At 42.2% G+C, this 17,498-nt stretch overlaps 1 protein-coding gene across 1 annotated transcript in view; it reads left to right on the plus strand.

Moving 5' to 3' along the window:
• Positions 1-86: 86 nt before the first annotated feature.
• KIF13B (kinesin family member 13B) overlaps positions 87-17,498 on the plus strand; it is a gene marked incomplete at its 5' end in the record, with an annotated part of 32,285 nt that continues 14,873 nt past the window's right edge. The window contains 12 exons of the mRNA XM_005429786.2: positions 87-116; positions 641-740; positions 1,052-1,178; positions 2,477-2,532; positions 3,484-3,608; positions 4,718-4,894; positions 6,375-6,467; positions 7,653-7,805; positions 9,105-9,182; positions 9,663-9,716; positions 10,559-10,579; positions 17,006-17,123. Coding sequence (XP_005429843.1) covers positions 87-116; positions 641-740; positions 1,052-1,178; positions 2,477-2,532; positions 3,484-3,608; positions 4,718-4,894; positions 6,375-6,467; positions 7,653-7,805; positions 9,105-9,182; positions 9,663-9,716; positions 10,559-10,579; positions 17,006-17,123 — 1,132 coding nt within the window. The remainder of the gene's footprint in view (positions 117-640; positions 741-1,051; positions 1,179-2,476; positions 2,533-3,483; positions 3,609-4,717; positions 4,895-6,374; positions 6,468-7,652; positions 7,806-9,104; positions 9,183-9,662; positions 9,717-10,558; positions 10,580-17,005; positions 17,124-17,498) is intronic.

Here is a 17,498-nt window from a genome sequence, read left to right on the forward strand (position 1 = left end):
ATAGTTACACCTTTTGCATTCACTATGTTTCCTGCTATCAAAACAAAAAATTAATGGCATGGGGTTTTTTTTCTGTTTTGACCTAGGAAGAAGAGGATGAAATGGACAGTTATCAGGTAAAAAATTAAAATTCTCTCCTACAAATGCAGAATTTTTCAGATTAAAGTATCTTAGAGGAAGAACTGAATGTTCTTAGGAATACTCAGGTGTTTTGGGGTTTTTTTTAAAGGACATGAGCACTTGAAAAAAAAAATTTTAAGGGCACATTTGCAGATGCTATAAGAGTGGGATGGTGTGGGGTAGGGATGGATTCCTGACATGAAGCTGCTAAACACTGAGGGGAGTGGTGAGGACTGGGGTTTCCAGCTCCAGTGTTTAGTGAGTTTTGCAGTAGTTTGGGGGCAAAGAATTGTATAAAATGAAGGGGTTTTTTTCAGCTGGGTAGTACAGGAAAAAAGCTGAAGAGTTGGCAAGCAAAAATGCTTCAAATAAGATCTGGAAAGTTGAAGGGTTTGGATGTGTCTTCATCTTCTGCTTGGGTGTAGGATGAGCAGAAGGGTTGATAAAATGTGCAAACCACAATCAGGAAACTTTGGCTTTCCTGGAGGAATATTTAATGTGGTTTTTCTCCTCTTTTTAGGACAGGGATTTGGAGAGGCTCCGTCGGAAGTGGCTCTGTGCCTTAACAAAGCGCCAGGAGTACCTTGATCAGCAGCTGCAGAAACTCGTGGGGAAGCCTGGTAAGGAAAATGCTGCTAAAGGCAAAACAGAGATGGGCACACACTTTTTATCTCAATATGTTGTCAAATTTAGGAAATATGTCCATGGAGAGTTGGATCTCTGAACTCAGCAGTAATTTTCTTTTTAGGGGGTGAAGTTAAAGCTGGAGAAGCCTCTATGAAATTGTTTGCTGTTTTTGGGGTATTTCTTTGTGTGCTGGGCTGTGAGCAGAGCAGGTTTATTCTGTCATGGGGGGTACAAAATCCCTGCCATGTGCCAGAGGCACTCAGAGCTGCTCTGCTGTCCTGACTGACCTCCTGACATCTTGCAGATAAAACAGAGGACGACGCGGATCGGGAGGCTCAGCTCTTGGAGATGAGGCTGACCCTCACAGAGGAAAGGAATGCTGTGATGGTTCCTTCTGCTGGCAGTGGGATCCCTGGAGCTCCAGCAGAGTGGTAGGAACATCATTCCCAGAGGAGCGATGTAAAAATGATGCACAGCTCATTCCTGGATTTGGATTGTGGCCATTTTTTTTTTTCTCTCTTCAATCTGGCCTCTGTACCCTGCGTGAGCAAAGTTGTTAAAATTAGGCCTCTTGCTTAAATTATTTTATCAGGTTGTGTCTCTGAAATCCAGAAATGCTGTTTGGTAAACGATGCTGTTATTGATCAGGGTGTAATTATAACCTTCTGAAAAAAGGAATCAATATTTATTACCACTGCACTCGCCATTTAAAAAAATTAGCTAATATGTTAACTACCTAGTTCATTCACTTAAAAGGCTGCCCTCTCATCATAAAACTGCATCTCCAGGAGCATTTTGTTGCACTCCTGGTTTGAGAACAAACTCTGTTTAGTCAGCAAGTGTTCCATGTAATTTTCTGAACATTAAAAATAGTAGAGAGCACTAGACTGAGGCTGCTGTGCTGGATCAGCTGTGAGCAACAACTGCAGATAGGGATTCGGGGTTGTTTCACCTCAAACTCAACTTCAGTTGCTTGAAAATTCCTGAATATCTTTTCTGAGCAAGCCTCTAACAGTATTTATTGATGGAATTGAGTGTCATGGAGTTTGAAGCTGGAGTTTGTCAGAGCTTCTGAAACATTAAAAAAAATATCAAGTTCTTGTTAGAAACACATAACTTTCACATCAGTGTGTTTCATTAGATTTGAAAACAGAGGAGCTTCAGGAAACTTGCTCCAGGAAGAATCTGGTTTGCACCAGAGGAAACGTTCAGTATGTTTCAAGCACTTTATATATTACAAGACTCCAGCCTGCTCTTGTTTACTATTTACCAGTTTTGGCTCTTCAATATGTTTTGTAAGAAAGAGTAATAACTGTGTGGAGTGGCAACATCAGTGTTAGTTTAAAAACTTTAAGACTGGCTTTTCTGATTCCCCATTTTCCCTGTCATCACTAAAGTAGAGAGGTTTGCATTTCATGAATGTGTGTGTCAGAGTAAATAAACTTAATTTTGCTATGAGCATTTAGGAGAGAGAAAACACTTCAGAAAGCAGAGGTCAAAGAAGATAATAATTCTAAGAGAGCTGATATAAAAGAAATACTAATTTATTTGAGTCTCTTGGAATCTGCAGCAGTAAATTAAAATAAAAGAGGTTTGCCAAGGTTATCAATGGTCTGGCTAAAAATTGCAGACTGAATGCAATGTCCTGGGGGTTTGGACCACCAGGGACGTGTGCTGGGTAAATCTCTCTTACTTTAAATGCCACCATTGTCCCGGTCTTCTATTTTAGGACTCCTGTGGCTGGTATGGAAACTCACATTCCTGTTATATTCCTTGACTTGAATGGTAAGTGGTCCTTAAGATGGCAGAGTAATTTGAAAACAAACTTTGTCTAGCAAGTGAGGTTTCAGAATTGAAGCAAGCTCATAAAATTAACAAAAGCCTGGAATGGCAGGTGGATTTATTGGAGAAGTGCCCATTTTTCCTGAAACATAATGCTTAATGTTTTAAAATAAGCAATATTATGTATGGAAGGAACCACAGGGTTTTAATAATCCCCTGTTTCAGTGCATCCCAATGCAAGATCCAGTTTGAACAATGTATTTGTCACATGCTGCTGCCAAAGATGGGAAGTTGGAAACAGGAAGCCCCAAAAACATCCAGGGAGCAATCAGTTAAATAAATCCTGGCTAGGATGTTTAAAAGAAAGTTAACATTTGGGTGAGGGGGGTCAGGTGACACTCAGCCTGTTGGGAGCAGACCTGGGCTGCAGTCCTCTGGCACTGGTGGTTTGTCCAGCTGGGACAGCACATCCATGGATCCAATGGCTTCAGAGAGGAGCTGGTTAATAATTCATGGGCAGGGACTCCAGCCAGGACAGGCCGAGCTTCTCAAAAGCCAGATTAAGAGTTTGTTTAGTCATGATCTAAAAGTACTGTGTTTTCTCCTGTGCAACCAGCAGCTTATCTTAACAGCACCACATATTTAGTGCCAAATGAGCTCAGTGCTGAAAATCCACCTGTGGGCAAGGAAGGGGTGTTTGCCACGGGGGGGAGATTCCTGCCCTTTATTAGGCATATTGGAGTCTGTGTCCCCAAATCTTTGTGCACACTTTTTGTATAGAAATTGGATTTTTTTTTTTAAGTGGAGCAATGCAGCTTTAATTTTGTTGGTGAAGTCTAAGTAGCCAAGGTGCAGAGCTGGGGATGAAAACGCGAATTCATGACTTGCTGATGTTTTTTAAAAAGGGTGATTGCTTTGTGTTTCCTCACCTTCCACATCCCCTCCTGTTTGCAGCTGATGACTTCAGCTCCCAGGATAACCTGGATGACCCAGAGGCAGGAGGCTGGGATGCTACTCTGGTGGCAGAGGAGGAGGAGGAATTCTTTGAGCTGCAGATTGTGAAGCATCACGACAGTGAGGTACGGGAAGCTGCAGACCAGGGAAATTCAGTCTTTTAATTGTTCTTTTTTATATGTCCACATGTGAAAATAATACATCAAATAGGTCATAAGACTGATAAAGCACTTTTTTCTCCTGTGAGCAGCTGTGTTTTCAAGGAATATTCCATAGGAGTATAACCATGATTTGGAAAATAGTAGAACTCAAGGATCTTCCTTCATCCAAACATTCCAAAAACCTGAGATTCAGTTTGTATTTAACCAAGCAAAATCCTTGAGCAAATTAGAGTACAAAAGCCCCAGCTGAAAAAACAATCAGTCTTAATTGTTAACATTTTTACCTCTGTGTTGTTACTCATTATCCTCTATTTTGCCACATAACTCATAGTTTCACAACTTCACAATTGTTGGTTTATAATTTCTACTATTATGTTTAGAATCTATGACTTATTTTACTTCTTAAAATTTTGCTTCTTTTTCTAAAAATTTTTTTGTTTTTAGAGGAGCTTTATTTCTGGTAGTTCTGTTAGGGATTTTTTTTTGTCCTGATTTGTATTTAGAGCCTGGAAATTTGGCTACCAGCCCATTTTTCTTATGGCTTGAAGATAAACCATTTAAATCTTCATTAATACTTATATTTTAACATGCAAGAAGAAAAATTCCAGCTTTTGCTGTATTGCTAGAAAGGCTTCAGCAAAGTTATTTCTCAAATACAGAGGGGAGAATTTTTGTGGTGTGATGGGAGATTTCCACTGCAATCTCTGTTGCTCTCTGGTTTATCTTAATAAATTAGGCCAAATGGTCCTGCACTTCTGCATATTTTATAATTTATTTGCAATGATCCTGGGTATTCAAAGATCTTTTTTCAAGAGGAAATGTTCCAGAGTTTGAGCAAGTTGGCATTTTTAATCCCAACATCTTCATTTGGCAAACTGATCTTGATTTTTAAATGGCCTCTTCTAAAGTGCAGGGATTTTTTTCTTCACAGGGAGCAAAACGGAGAAGCCGACTCTCAAAATTTATGTATTATGTATTTTTGCTAATTATGCTTAATTAATTACAGTTAATTATACACCTAATTATGCTTATTAGAGGATACATTTATTTTTTCCCCCCCCACACTTTTGCAGGTGAAAGCAGAAGCCTCGTGGGACTCCACGGTCCACGACTGCATCCAGCTCAGCAAGGGGACGGCGGCGGAGGAGAGGGTTTACCTGATTGTCAGAGCCACTGTCCAGCTCAGCCACCCTGCAGAGATGCAGCTGGTGCTGCGCAAGCGCATCTGTGTCAATGTCTATGGCAGACAGGTACAGCTCCTGCAGCCCTTCCCACCTCCCAGGACTCACATTCCCTCCTCTCTCCCTCCGTCTCAGCCCGGGTGGAAGCGCCGGATCAGCGGCGTCCAGTGAGGCTTTGAGCTGCCAAGTTGTTTTCCTGGTATCCCTTGTGTTCTGGATGATGACACAGCTTGTTTTTTAAGGCATCTAAATATGAGAAATTCATTTTTCTCTTAACCACTAAGTGCTTTCTCACTGGAAAAAGAAGAGTGAATTTCTTGTGAGCTCGGAGTTTGTATTTTGCATAAAGGAACTTCTGTGTTTCCCTAGCCCTAACCATTTATATTTACACCTCCAGGTATTTAGAAATCACCTAGAAGTAGTTGGAAGAGAGATCCCTTGTGTTAATTCACCAGAGTTAATCACTCTTGGTCCTTTATGTTTTCCAGCTGGTGCTCTTACAATAATGTGTAGGTGAGAGCAGGGTGTTTGATAAATGGCAGGCAGTGAAGTTGTCATTCCATTTGCAGCATCATGCCCTGAAAATAATATAAATCCTGAGAATGATGGGGGAGGAAGGAGTTTGTTCAGCACTGTCTGAGAATCCAGCCTCCCCTGGCAGTGATAATGACAAAGCAGAAAGCCTGGATTGTTATTCTGGTTGCACGTCTGTAGTTAAAATCTGAAGCAAGAGCAAAGAGAAGAGGTGTGGTCACACCCAGAAACCCTGAAGGCAACTCCCAATGCTGGAAGTAGAACCCCAGTTCTTGGTGCTTCCACCAGGCAGAAGCTTTTTCTCAGCAAGGGAAGAGCAGTGAATTTTTTGTCATGTGGAATGGGAGACTGTATTGAACAGATCAATTGAATGTGCCAATAATCACAATCGGGTGAAGTCTTCATCAATTCTGTTTTCTACAGATTTAGTCAGTGCCGTTTTTTTACTTTCATCCGACACAGAATCTTTGGCTTTCTTCCTGTTTTTCTAAAAACCCCCGTCAATAACCTTTCCTGGGAGTTTGTCTCAGCAGCATCTTTGAATGACTCATCTCTGCATTAATTCAACAGTCCAGTTCTTAACCCTGCAAGGCGCCAAGTCAGCATAAACAATGACCATGCCCCTTAAATCATTCTTCATAACGATCTCTTTGGTCAAGAATTTAATGTCTGTACTTGTCAATATTCAAGACAAGTCACCTAGGGCTCTGTCAGGAAAAAAAAAAGCACCTCTGAAAGCAGCTGATGCTTGGTGAAACAAGTCACCTTGCAGCAAGGAAGGAAGTGACTCCTTCTTTGTATCTACAATAAGCAAGCAAATGATTTTTCCCAAGTTGAAATCTTTGGCTCTTTATTGGTTAGACTTTGGAGTTTGGGCTTCTTTCATTGTGAGCTGTATTTATTTCAGCTGGAATCTGTTAATCCACAGCTGGAACCTGTTAATCCACATTTTCCTCATGTTTATTTCAGCTGGGATCTGTTCATCCACATTTGCCTCGTGTTTCCTTCCCCACAGGGTTTTGCACAGAGTTTCCTCCGAAGAATGTCACCCCGAAGTTCCATCCCTGGCTGTGGCGTCACTTTTGAGATAGTCTCAAACATTCCAGAGGTGAGGAGGAAGCCAGAGTGTCTCAAATTGGCCAAGAGCCTCCAATTTTGTGCTTTTCCCCCTCATTTTGAACGTGCTGGCTCTTGCTGCTGCCAGCATGAACTGGGGTTTGTAAAAGATGGAGCCTGTTCCTTTACATGCTGTGACTTAGCAGCAGCCTCTGTCTCATCAGTGTCACTGTGTATTTTGTTGAGTGAGCATCTATTTGCTCAGGTCCTTGAAGAGGCAGTTTGAAGAGAGATGGGAGGAAAAATGGGCAGGTGAAGTACCTGCTGCGGGGAGCACGAGAATCTGTGGAAAAAAATAACAAAGTGGCTTTTTCTCAGTAATGTCTTTATGCAACTCTTGATTCCTGAGCATATTCCCAGTTAGATGCTAATCCTTTCTTTCCAAAGAGATGCTCTATCAGGGCACTTGTGAAAACATTAACACATGAAGAGCCAAAACTCTGATTGCTGCCTGGCTCTTTCATGTTCTGCTGCATTTTCCACTCAGTGTTGAAATGCTTCTCAAGCAATGTTCTATTTTTTTTCTTCTTGCAGCTCGCTTGAAATTTTGTTTTCCTCTCAGGTTAGATAACGCCCCAAATGTGCTCAAGCACTTTTTAATTATGAAATATCTGAATGCAGCCCTTTTGCTAATTAATGGCAGTGTCTTGCTGTGAGCCTCTCAGAAAGAACCCAAAAAGCCTCAAAACAATAACCACATACAGCTTGAGATGTCTGTGACACTGGCAGGAGCACCTGTGCAGGTTGCATGGCACAAGGTGTTTATTTAGATCAGAATCTTAGATTGGGTATTAGGAAGAAATTTAGAATAGATATTTAGGAAGAAATTTAGAACAGATATTAGGAAGAAATCCTTTTCCCCAAGGGTGGTGAGGCAGTGATTGCCCAGAGAGGTTCTGCACTCCCCATCCATGGAAGTGTCAAAGGCCAAGTTGGACAGAGCTTGGAGCAACCTGGGATGGTGGAAAGTGTTCCTGCCCAAGGCAGGGGGTGGAATGGGATGAGTTTTAAGGTTTCTTCCAACCCAAACTATTCCATGATTCTCATCTGCCTCTGAGCTTAAGGACAAGCAGTGCTGAGCTGATGCCGTGTGGTTTAAAAATGCGTTTTCTCTGGGAGTGACGTGGGAGATTTTGCTTTTATTTTAAAGTTCTGCCCTCTCTTTTTGCCTCCCCAGGATGCTCAAGGGGCTGAGGAGAGGGAGGCGCTGGCCAGGATGGCAGCAAACGTGGAAGATGCAGCTTCAGCTGACTCTGAAGCCTACATTGAGAAGTACCTGCGGAGCGTCCTGGCCGTGGAGAACATCCTCACTCTGGACCGGCTGCGCCAGGTCTGGCTGCAGCAGGGAGTGCTGAGAACACTCTGTGCCATCCAAACACCCTCCTGAGTGCACACAAACTACCCAGAAACCCCAAAACCCACCCCAGTGCACACCTCAGCCTCCCAAAGTGGGCCTGTGGCAAAGACCCAGGGGAGCAGAGATGTCCTTGCTCAGCTCCAGCACGGATGGGGCTGGGAGTTCCCTGCTCAGGGCTCAGTTCTGGGGGGCTTGGTTTGGTTTTAAGGCTGTTCCTAATTCTGGTTCAGGAAAAGGAGTTGTGTGGCCTTAGCTTTTGTGGTGGTGTTCACAGGGGTCCCAGGATGAGGGAAGAGACAAGGATCTGACTCCATGTTTCAAAGGCTTGATTTATTATTTTATGATATATATTATATTAAAAGTATACTAATTGAATAGAAGAAAGGATTTCATCAGAAGGCTGGCTAAGAATAGAAAAAGAATGAATAACAAAGGCTTGTGACTGACCAGACAGTCTGAAACAGCTGGACTGTGATTGGGCATTAATTAGCAACAACCACATGAGACCAAGCACAGATCCACCTGTTGCATTCCACAGCAGCAGATAACCATTGTTTACATTTTGTTCCTGAGGCCTCTCAGCTTCTCAGGAGAAAAAATCCCAAGGAAAGGATTTTTCATAAAACATGTCTGTGACAAGCTTTTGCTCTCTGAAGCTCTACCAATAGTTTCTGCAATTGCCAGTAGAATTTTTGTCATTTTGCCCACATTCTACTTTGAATTCACCAAAGCCATCCTGCCAATAAAAAAAGACATTGATTGGGTTAATTTTAACTACTATAACTTGATCTGTTTACCAGGAAAAACACAGGAGAGAAAAACATTTGTTGAAAATTGTTCTCCTGGATATAAATTATGCAAGCACAAAGAGAAAAGTTATGCAAAACAAGCTGGAGCTTGTGCCTGCCCACTATAAATTCACAGGGAAGTGTGATGCACTTTAAATATTGAAAGCAAGTTCCCTGTCATTTATAATTAGTTTAAAGGATTAAAATAGGAGCACAGCTAGGAAAGAGAGTCTCAGCCTTTGCATCTCTGTCATCTCCTAGAATCAAGACTGCAAAATCCTACACGTGCCAATCAGCAAAATACCAGATGTTAAAATTTATCCATTCATAATTTTAGCTGTGTAAACTTTACAGACAGCAGCCTGTGCCACAAGGCAGCTCAGAAACATTTTACTTGTATAGACAAAGCTATCCTGGGATGTTCAGAGCTTTAATTCTTGCCAAATACACTTATTTTCTTCCTTTTGCTCTCTGTGACTGCCAGGAAGTTGCTGTGAAGGAGCAGCTGATGGGAAAAGGAAAACTCTACCGCAGGAGCCTGAGCTCCCCCAACGTGAATCGGGTGAGTTCTCCCTTCTGGCATCTCCAGCAGCCCCACTCTTCATTCTCAGGTCCTGGAGTCATGGAATAGAGCCATGAATTTCCTTCTTTCTGACCCCTCTGTGCTCGTTTTTTTTTTTTTCCCTGAACAATGGATATTTTTCATTTCCTTTCCAAGTTGAAAGGTTTTTTTTTTTCTTTAGAAAATTTGAAAACAAGTTACAAGTATATGCTGACCTTAAGCTTTGTACCAGTGTTGTGCATAAAAATGAGACTTCTACCCAAAATTTGGAAAGAAATCATTTGATAGAACTGGTAATCAAACTGTCAAATTCTGGCTCCTCCCAGGTCAAGAATTAAATTTTCACGTTTAATTTCTTGGATTTTGTTTCTGCTTTAACCACAAAGCTGTTTGTTTTCAGCCTTACTAGTCAAGAGGCACAGTTACGAATTTTTTGAAGATCTTGTTAAGAAATAATTCTGCTTCTTTTAACTCTTCCAGCTTTCTGCAAGCCGCCAGGATTTAGCCCCCCCTTATAACCTGAGCAGTAACAGGGTGAGTATCTGCAGATCTCCTGGGAAAACTGGGAAAAAAAGGAAATTACTCTGCTCTACCAGTGGTTAGGAGCATAAATGGGAAATATCTGCGAAAAATGGGCCACCCCCATGTGCTCCTGGGTCCTTGGGACAGAACTAGGTTTGGATGTGCTGCTCTGGGCCTCTCTGGGGAAATTCCCTGCTCTTGTCCCAGCCCCTGTGGGATGCTCAGGAGCATTTTACAGCTTTAGAGCTCTTCCAGAGCTTTCACCTGGGTGGAGGGAAAAATTCTGGGAGAAAGGAAGAGTTTTGGGTCCATATGTCAGTTCAAGTCCACCTCTAGACAGAGTAAAGGCTGTGAAGGAAGTCCTTGATCTCCCAGTGGTCCTGATCTTGTGGTGGGTAATAATCCAGCCCATTTCACTCCTTAAAAACACCACTAGAGACCCAAAGCATTCCCTTAAAAGGTGACAAATTAAATTTAAGCTTATTTTCCAAATCCTAGATCAACTGAAGGATCTCCTCCTGATAGATATTCTGCCCAGCAAGCGTGGAGTCATTTTGAGGGGGAGAATCTGGTGGTGACAAGGCATTTTAATGCATAATGCAGTTGCACAGAATAATAGAATTTTGATGTAGTGCTCCAGCATTGGTTGCTAAATCTGCTACATCTGATCCATGGAGAGAATGCTAAAATATGTGCAGGTGATAAAGTGTTTGTAGCAACTTCTGCTTGGAGAGAACTGTGGGGTGTTTCAGCACTGTAAGGTTTTTAAAGCAAAAATTAAAGATTAGGATTCTTAATGATTTCTGTTTTTCTCCTCCCTTTCCCTCAATGATTTCTCTCATTGCATGTTTCAGAGTCCAAAGGTCCCAGCAGAGGTAATGCATTAGGTCCACCTAATGAGTGGGATAATAATTTTTATCTCACTATAAAGTTGATTTTGCTCACTCACACGCTTTTATTTCCTGCTTTGAAGATGCTGCTGGTGGTGCCTCATTTGCATAGCACAGAGCAAACGAGTTTTTCCATTGAAATGCTGTCATTAATGCAGTGTGAACTGGTACAAAGCAGAGAACTTTTCTCCTTGGGTGCATCTGATGGGTTCTTACAGAGCTGGAGCTGTTCAGTGCCATTTCTCACAGATTTTTGGACAGGGTGAAGTCGTTGCAGAAATAACTCCCTCTCAGCTGAAAAAAAATAGACATGAAAGCAAGCAAATATCTAAATATCTGCCAGTGAATATTAGCCTGGAGATGAGATAAACATTGAGACTTCCTCTCAAATCTTGCGCAGCCTTTATGGCTTTTATAGTTCAGTGTGAGCAACTCTTGATTTCTGTGAACAAATGACTTTAAAATAATAATTGGACCAATGGAAAACATGCTTTTCTTCAGTTTTGTGGTAGTGCTCTCAGAGGAATGACCCCTTTTCCCAAGCTTTGGTTAGCTGGAATTGTTGGCAGTGGTTTGCATGAGGTTTTGCAGCTCTTGGCCATGGCTGTAGTTGCCGCCAGAGACTCTGTGCTGCAGGAATGTGGAGCTGAGGTGGTGGAGCTGCTCCCTTTGCTTGCAGTGAGCTTCAATCCAAGGCACTTGTTCCTCAGGACATGGAGATGGGACCTCCCCAGCTGGGGATTCCTGGTTTGGAAGGGATCTCTGGTTCCAGGCCACGTTGGACAGGGCTTGGCACAGCCTGGCTTAGTGGAAGTGTCCCTGCCCATGGCAGAAAGTGGAATTTAAATTTGGTGATCTTTAAACCCTCCTAACCCAAACTAGTCTGTCATGCAATGATCCAGTTTCAATAAGAAGATGAGCAAAAGCTTTTGTAATCCCAGTGAAATATTTAACAAATCTTTAAATGTCCCTATAGCACCTGGACATCACAGAGCTCACAGGTGAGGTCAGTCCTGTCCAGTTTGGCATAAAGGACCTGAGAAGAGCTTGACAGGCAGAGTTTTGGTTAAGCTGGATGTCTTTGTCCCTTAGTGAGAAACTTGGTGGCAAAGTCTTGTCCAGCAGTCATGGATTGTTATTCTATTGTCATTTTACCAGGAATTGGGTGTTGTTTATTATAAAAAGCCAATCCCAAATAAGTGATTTAATGTATCGCAGGAAAGAGCAGTCACAGGACAGTAACAACACCTGAACTGAGTGCAGAATATTTTGCACATTCCAGAATATTTCTTTCCTTAACTTTTATTCCATTTCTTTATTTCTCTCTCTAATTGTTGTTCCTTGCATCCCTGCTGCCTTTACCATGGAATTTTAGCTCAGGAAAGGGCTCCTGAATCTCATTCCTCTATGTCAAGCACCATCCATGCTGGTAAAATCTGGGATTTGTTCCATTCTCCATCGCTCAGAAGAGCCAGGACTCATTCCCCTGTTAAAAAAAAAAAAAAGAGAAAAAAAAAGAAAAAGTTTTAAACAAGAATATTCTATGAGTTGAAATAAGAATTAAAGATGGTGTCAATGCAACTACAACAGGCAGCTCAGGAATTTCAAGAATTAAGGCATGGATTCATTTTGCAGCCTTTGGCATTAAAAACATGGATGGGTGGTGACATCCTCCTGAAGAGCTGGAAAATCCTTCTCCAGGACTGGAGCAGAGGTGTGGGATTGGCACATTTGGGGGAAAAAACACCTTAAAGAGTATCCCAGTGTGCTGAGAAGCACAGAGGGATTCCAGGGAGCAGGATGGCTCACACTGAGCTCTGCATTCCTGGGAATTTTTAATTTCTGGATTTACTTGAGAAGAGTTTTGTGGACTTTCATATTGTCAGCAAGACTGACCTGGACCTCTAGGTTCTGTCTGCTTGCTTAAATGAGAAAAAGGCAATTTTTACTGCTGTTATCACTGCAGATGTGGTATGGGGAGAGTGAGCTGAGTTTGATTTCTCCTTGCACATCAAGTGATGCAGGGGTATTGTCTTAGTCTTGATATCAAATACAGGGGGTGAATTTTCATGTTCAAGGGGGCTTTTGTTGGAAATTTAATTCAGAATTAAAAAACTGAGTTGACTAAACTGGATTAATCAAAGGTACAATGAGTGGAAGGCACCTCTGAGCTGTTTTACAGATCAGACTAAATCACATATCAGTGAAAAATATCACAAGTTGCTCTTAAAACACCTCTGACAAGAACCGTTTTGTCTTGGACAGTTGTCCTTCCTTTCCCAAAGGCCCAGTATTTGTAGCTCAAAATCCAAGTAAGACAAGGTGGTGCCTTTCAACCTTCAGATTTTTCTGGGAACCAGAGTTTTTTTCAGCAAATTGATACTGTGTAGATTGAACTTGAATAATCCTGCTGTTCATGAGAACAAGTGCCTTTTGTCCCAGCTGTGTGTCCCAGCTGTTTGCTTGTGTTCCAGTGCTCCATGGTCACCTTTTCCTAAGCCTTTTCTGAACTGCTGAAATAATAAAACACAAGAATTATTCATTTCTCTTACCCAGTGGCTGCATTTTAATGGTCTGTCAACTTCAAGGAAAGATTTGTCAGGTAAAGCCTGAGATGACTTAGGTAGTGATCCTCCCTACCTGCCCTAGAGGTTTTGTGCATGAAATAAATCCCCTGGGGTTTTTCATGGAGGATGTGTGAGAGAAGGGAAGGCAGAGGAGAAGAAGGAGAAGGTTTTGTAAAAATAAACCGCTTTATAAGCAGCTCTGCATTAAAACACATCAAGGGACGTGCAATCTTCTGGTGGCTACTTGGATTTGTTAAATTAAATCACTTGACCTCTCTTTGGTCACTTGGCAGAGAGCAAATATATTCATGAAATGATGACTCCTCTGGGCAAATGATTTATAAGCTTCCTCTCTTTCTCTCACCACCCTTCTTGAGAGAGAAGAGATTCACAGCACTTAAAAAATAATAATAATAGACTTAAAACTTGTAGTGGTGCATGCACAAAGCAACACAGGAGAGTGCTGGATAACATCCAGATGGGAAACTTGGAAACTTCATCAAGTTAATATAGTTTATAATTATTTTTATTTTTATTTTAGTGAGATTTACATGGGTTATTTTTCAATACAGCTTAGTAAAATCATTCACGAATTACCTTTTCCGTCTGCACAGTAGTTGACACTTCAGTTGTCTCCAGTATTTTCTTTTCCAAATGTTTCTCCACCTGTTGCCCTGACTAACCTAATTTTGATGGTTTATTGTCATCTCAGAGTTGAGGGTTCCAAATCTGACCTTCAGGTTAAAACTCTGATCTCTGCACTCTCTCCAAAGCAAGTGAAATTCAAAAACCCAACACGCCTTAAGTAAACAACCACACAAATCCTTTTCTCATTCCTATTCTCAGGACCTTCATTTTATTTCTCCTGGCAAAATACTTAAAATTATTAGAAAATGTGGTCAGCTATAGTATCAAAGCTGAAGCAAAATTTCTAAGATCCTACAATAAAAAGCCTTTTCCTACAGAAAAAGTCACCAAATGCTGCCATTCTTTCTGTGCAGGATGAATATTCTGAAAGGGTTCTGCTGGTTCTTACCTACTCCATTTTCTCAGCATTCCCCAAACAGGGTTAGAAAGTCAAGATATTGCTTGAAACCATTTTGCTGTTGGAACAGTCAGTGAAGGGCACTTCTGACTCAACAGATCATGACTCAGAAAATTATTTAGTTGCTCTTTACCTGCACTGAGTCCCTGTTGTAGTAAGCTATGATACTCTTGAGTATTTGTAATATTCTTTCTGTTTCTTCTTTTTCTGTGACCTCCAGGAGCGCTTGAGCTGGCTTGGCTCAAGATGTGGCACCTTGATCCATTTGTCTTTAAGTGGATCACTATCCCAAGATCCAAAAGGATCACTAATCAAGTTTATATTCTCCAAAAATGAAGCTTTCAGATGCTTTTCACTCTTCCATAGCTCTTTTTCCTAATCCAGTGCCAACATCAACCAGGCTGATGGCAGACTAAGCCAGGAGGCAACAAAACCAATATTTCAAGATTATTTTGAGTCTTGTGCTATTTGGTTTGAGTTTTCTATTTTTTTATTAATCTCTGCACATGATAAAGCAACCTGAGAGAAATCGGCACTATCAGAAACACGAAAGCAAAAAAAAAAAGTAATTTAAAAGTAAGAGTTTGGGGGTGAGGAATAGGAAAAAAGCATTTTGTGGAATTTTCCAGCCTCAGACATGGCTCTTGGATGTGTGTAAGACATAAATGAGTTGCAGGTCAAAAATTGATGCTGGAATTGAAGGCTTAAGGCATGAGCAGAGCAGGAAGCTTCCAAGAAAGGTGTAAACACCAAAGTCCTCAAAACCAGCAGATTAACAAACCCCTGCTGCTCCCAGCCTGGCCTCCATCAGCTTCACTTCCAGGATGATGCCTCAGTGACCCCAGACACCCATCACTTACCCCAAATTTGTCCTCCCAGCTGCAGCACTGGCTGGACCTGGAGCAGGAGGGCTGAGGACAGGTCCTGCTCTGCCCAAGTGAGGTTACTTGCTATTCAAAGCAGGAGCAGCTTCCCTGGGACTGACTTATAGATCCAAATGGAAATGATTCTTGCCCTGGGCTGCTCACCATGACCTTCAACCCAGTGGAGAAATCTATTCCTCCTGTCCTGGCTTATTTATTATTTGTGAAACATTCATGACTTCAAGTTCCAGTTAAGATTAGTTTGGCTGCCTGTCATTATTATTACGTTCAAGGTCAGATTAATTCCTTGCATCCAACAGTGGGCAGCTTCTTGAAAAACCACATTTTCCCCCTCTTCCTCCAGGAAAAAATACACTAAAGTTATGGTCTAGGATGCAGCAGGTCCTTCCATCCCTTGTAACTCCTGCACCTTTTTACTGTGAAAATATTTCTCTTCCTGTTATGTATATTTCAAGCAAAATTCAGGTGTACAGTAAAATCCAGATTTTGCACCAACCATAGCGCAACTCTCCACCAAAAAAAAATAAAAATATTAGACTTCAGTTTTTATCAGGGATTAGACTTCAGGGTTTTTTTTTTTGGCTGCACCATCCTGTCCTTGCAACCCCCGATTGTGGAAAGGTGAAGCTTTGCAAGCTCATCCTGAGAACATTTTGCCACCTGAACAGGACAACACTTTCCCACAAGACCCTGACTGAGATTTCTTGGAGAGTCTGATCCTGGGCTTTTTTGACCCATAGGCTCATAAATGGGTACTGAGTTGCCTTCAGGTCTCCTGTAAATTAGGTAAATGAGAAGGAGCTGCTTTGGCAGTTTGATTTTGCATGTGTGCCTCCCTCAGGCATTTTCAGGACAACCCCATGGAATTTTGGTTTCCCTTCCAGCTCTACACACTCAGTTGGTGAAGCAAAACCAAGCCCTGTCCTGCATCCACATGAAACTTCCAGCACAGCCACACCCTGGCCGGTCACTTGGAGTAATCATTGCAGGCAAATTTATAAATTATTTTGCCTAGCAAAATGAGAGAATTAATAAAAAATGGATTTGGACACACAGATTCTTGACCCTCACATGCTGCTGTGAAATGGTGGCCTGGGGTTTCTCTCTGTTAGCCAAGAGGCTTTGTCACTGAGCCAGTTACTGGCTGTGAGTTTGAGAGGAAAGTTCCAAAACCACCGTGGACCTTTGTAACAGCAAGAGAAATCACCCGTGGTGTGTGGGATCCATGGGAGAACCCAAAAAGAGAACCCTGGGATCTTGGGAAGGCAAAGGAGCTGCTCTTTTCTCTGTCACTGTTTCTTCCTCATCTGCACCAGGCTCTTGTAGGGCTGAAAATAATCTTGTTTGATCTTCAAAACCCTAACATGTCCTCATCTTTTTTGTCCTGCTGTCCACAGCTTGGCTATTCCAACTTCCTCTGTCCCAGAAAACTTTGCAGTGCCACAGTTGCTTCCTCTTGATCTGTTTAACTCCTCCTTTCTCTGACTCCAGGCACAAACATCCAGCCTTTAGGTCTTGTATTTCTTGTCTTGTTTAAAGCTCTGTCCTCACCCTTTTTCCTGCCACTGCTTCCACTACTCCTGAGTAGATACACAAAATATTCAGGAATTTTGGGCAGACAGCACCATATTATTTTCACCTGGTTGTAACATACTCAGCTTCCACAACACAGCAGCACAAGTGAGTGAAATATTACAGCTGTGAGGTCTAGAAATGAACTTTTTCTGTGCTTTTATGCTGAGGGTGCTCATCTTTGCAGGGCTGGGTCTGCCAACTAAAAGCACCTCTGGGGAAGGGTCTTTCCTCAGCTCTGGCACTCTGAGCTTGGCAGAGGGGCTGTGCAGGGTGTGTCAGGATTGGTGTGCTCCTGCTGTTGTGCTAACTTGGAAAAAAACCTTTTTTTTCCCCCCTCTAGGGTCGATGGGAGAGTCAGCAAGATGTGTCCCAAGGTGCCACAAACTCCAGTAGAGGCATTAGTCCATCTCGTACCTCGCTGCCAGGCTCTGGGCAGCAGAACCACTCCCCTGATCCAGGTAAGGCTTTTCTTCAGCTCACAAAACTCCCCTGATCCAGGTAGGGCTCTTCTTCAGCTCACAAAGCTCCCCTGATCCAGGTAAGGCTCTTGTTCAGCTCAGAAAACTCTCCTGATCCAGGTAGGGCCCTCCTATAGCTCACAAAACTCCCCTGGTCCAGGTAAGGCTCTTCAGCTCACAAAATTCCCCATATCCAGGTAAGGCTCTTCTACAGCTCAGAAAGCTCCCCATATCCAGGTAGGGCTCTTCTTTATGTCACAAAACTCCCCTGATCCAGGTAGGGCTCTTCTTCAGCTCACAAAATTCCCCATATCCAGGTAAGGCTCTTTTTCAACTCAGAAAACTCCCCATATCCCGGTAGGGCTCTTCTTTATG

The sequence above is a fragment of the Geospiza fortis genome, unplaced genomic scaffold (assembly GCF_000277835.1).
Source record: "Geospiza fortis unplaced genomic scaffold, GeoFor_1.0 scaffold319, whole genome shotgun sequence".
NCBI lineage: Eukaryota > Metazoa > Chordata > Aves > Passeriformes > Thraupidae > Geospiza > Geospiza fortis.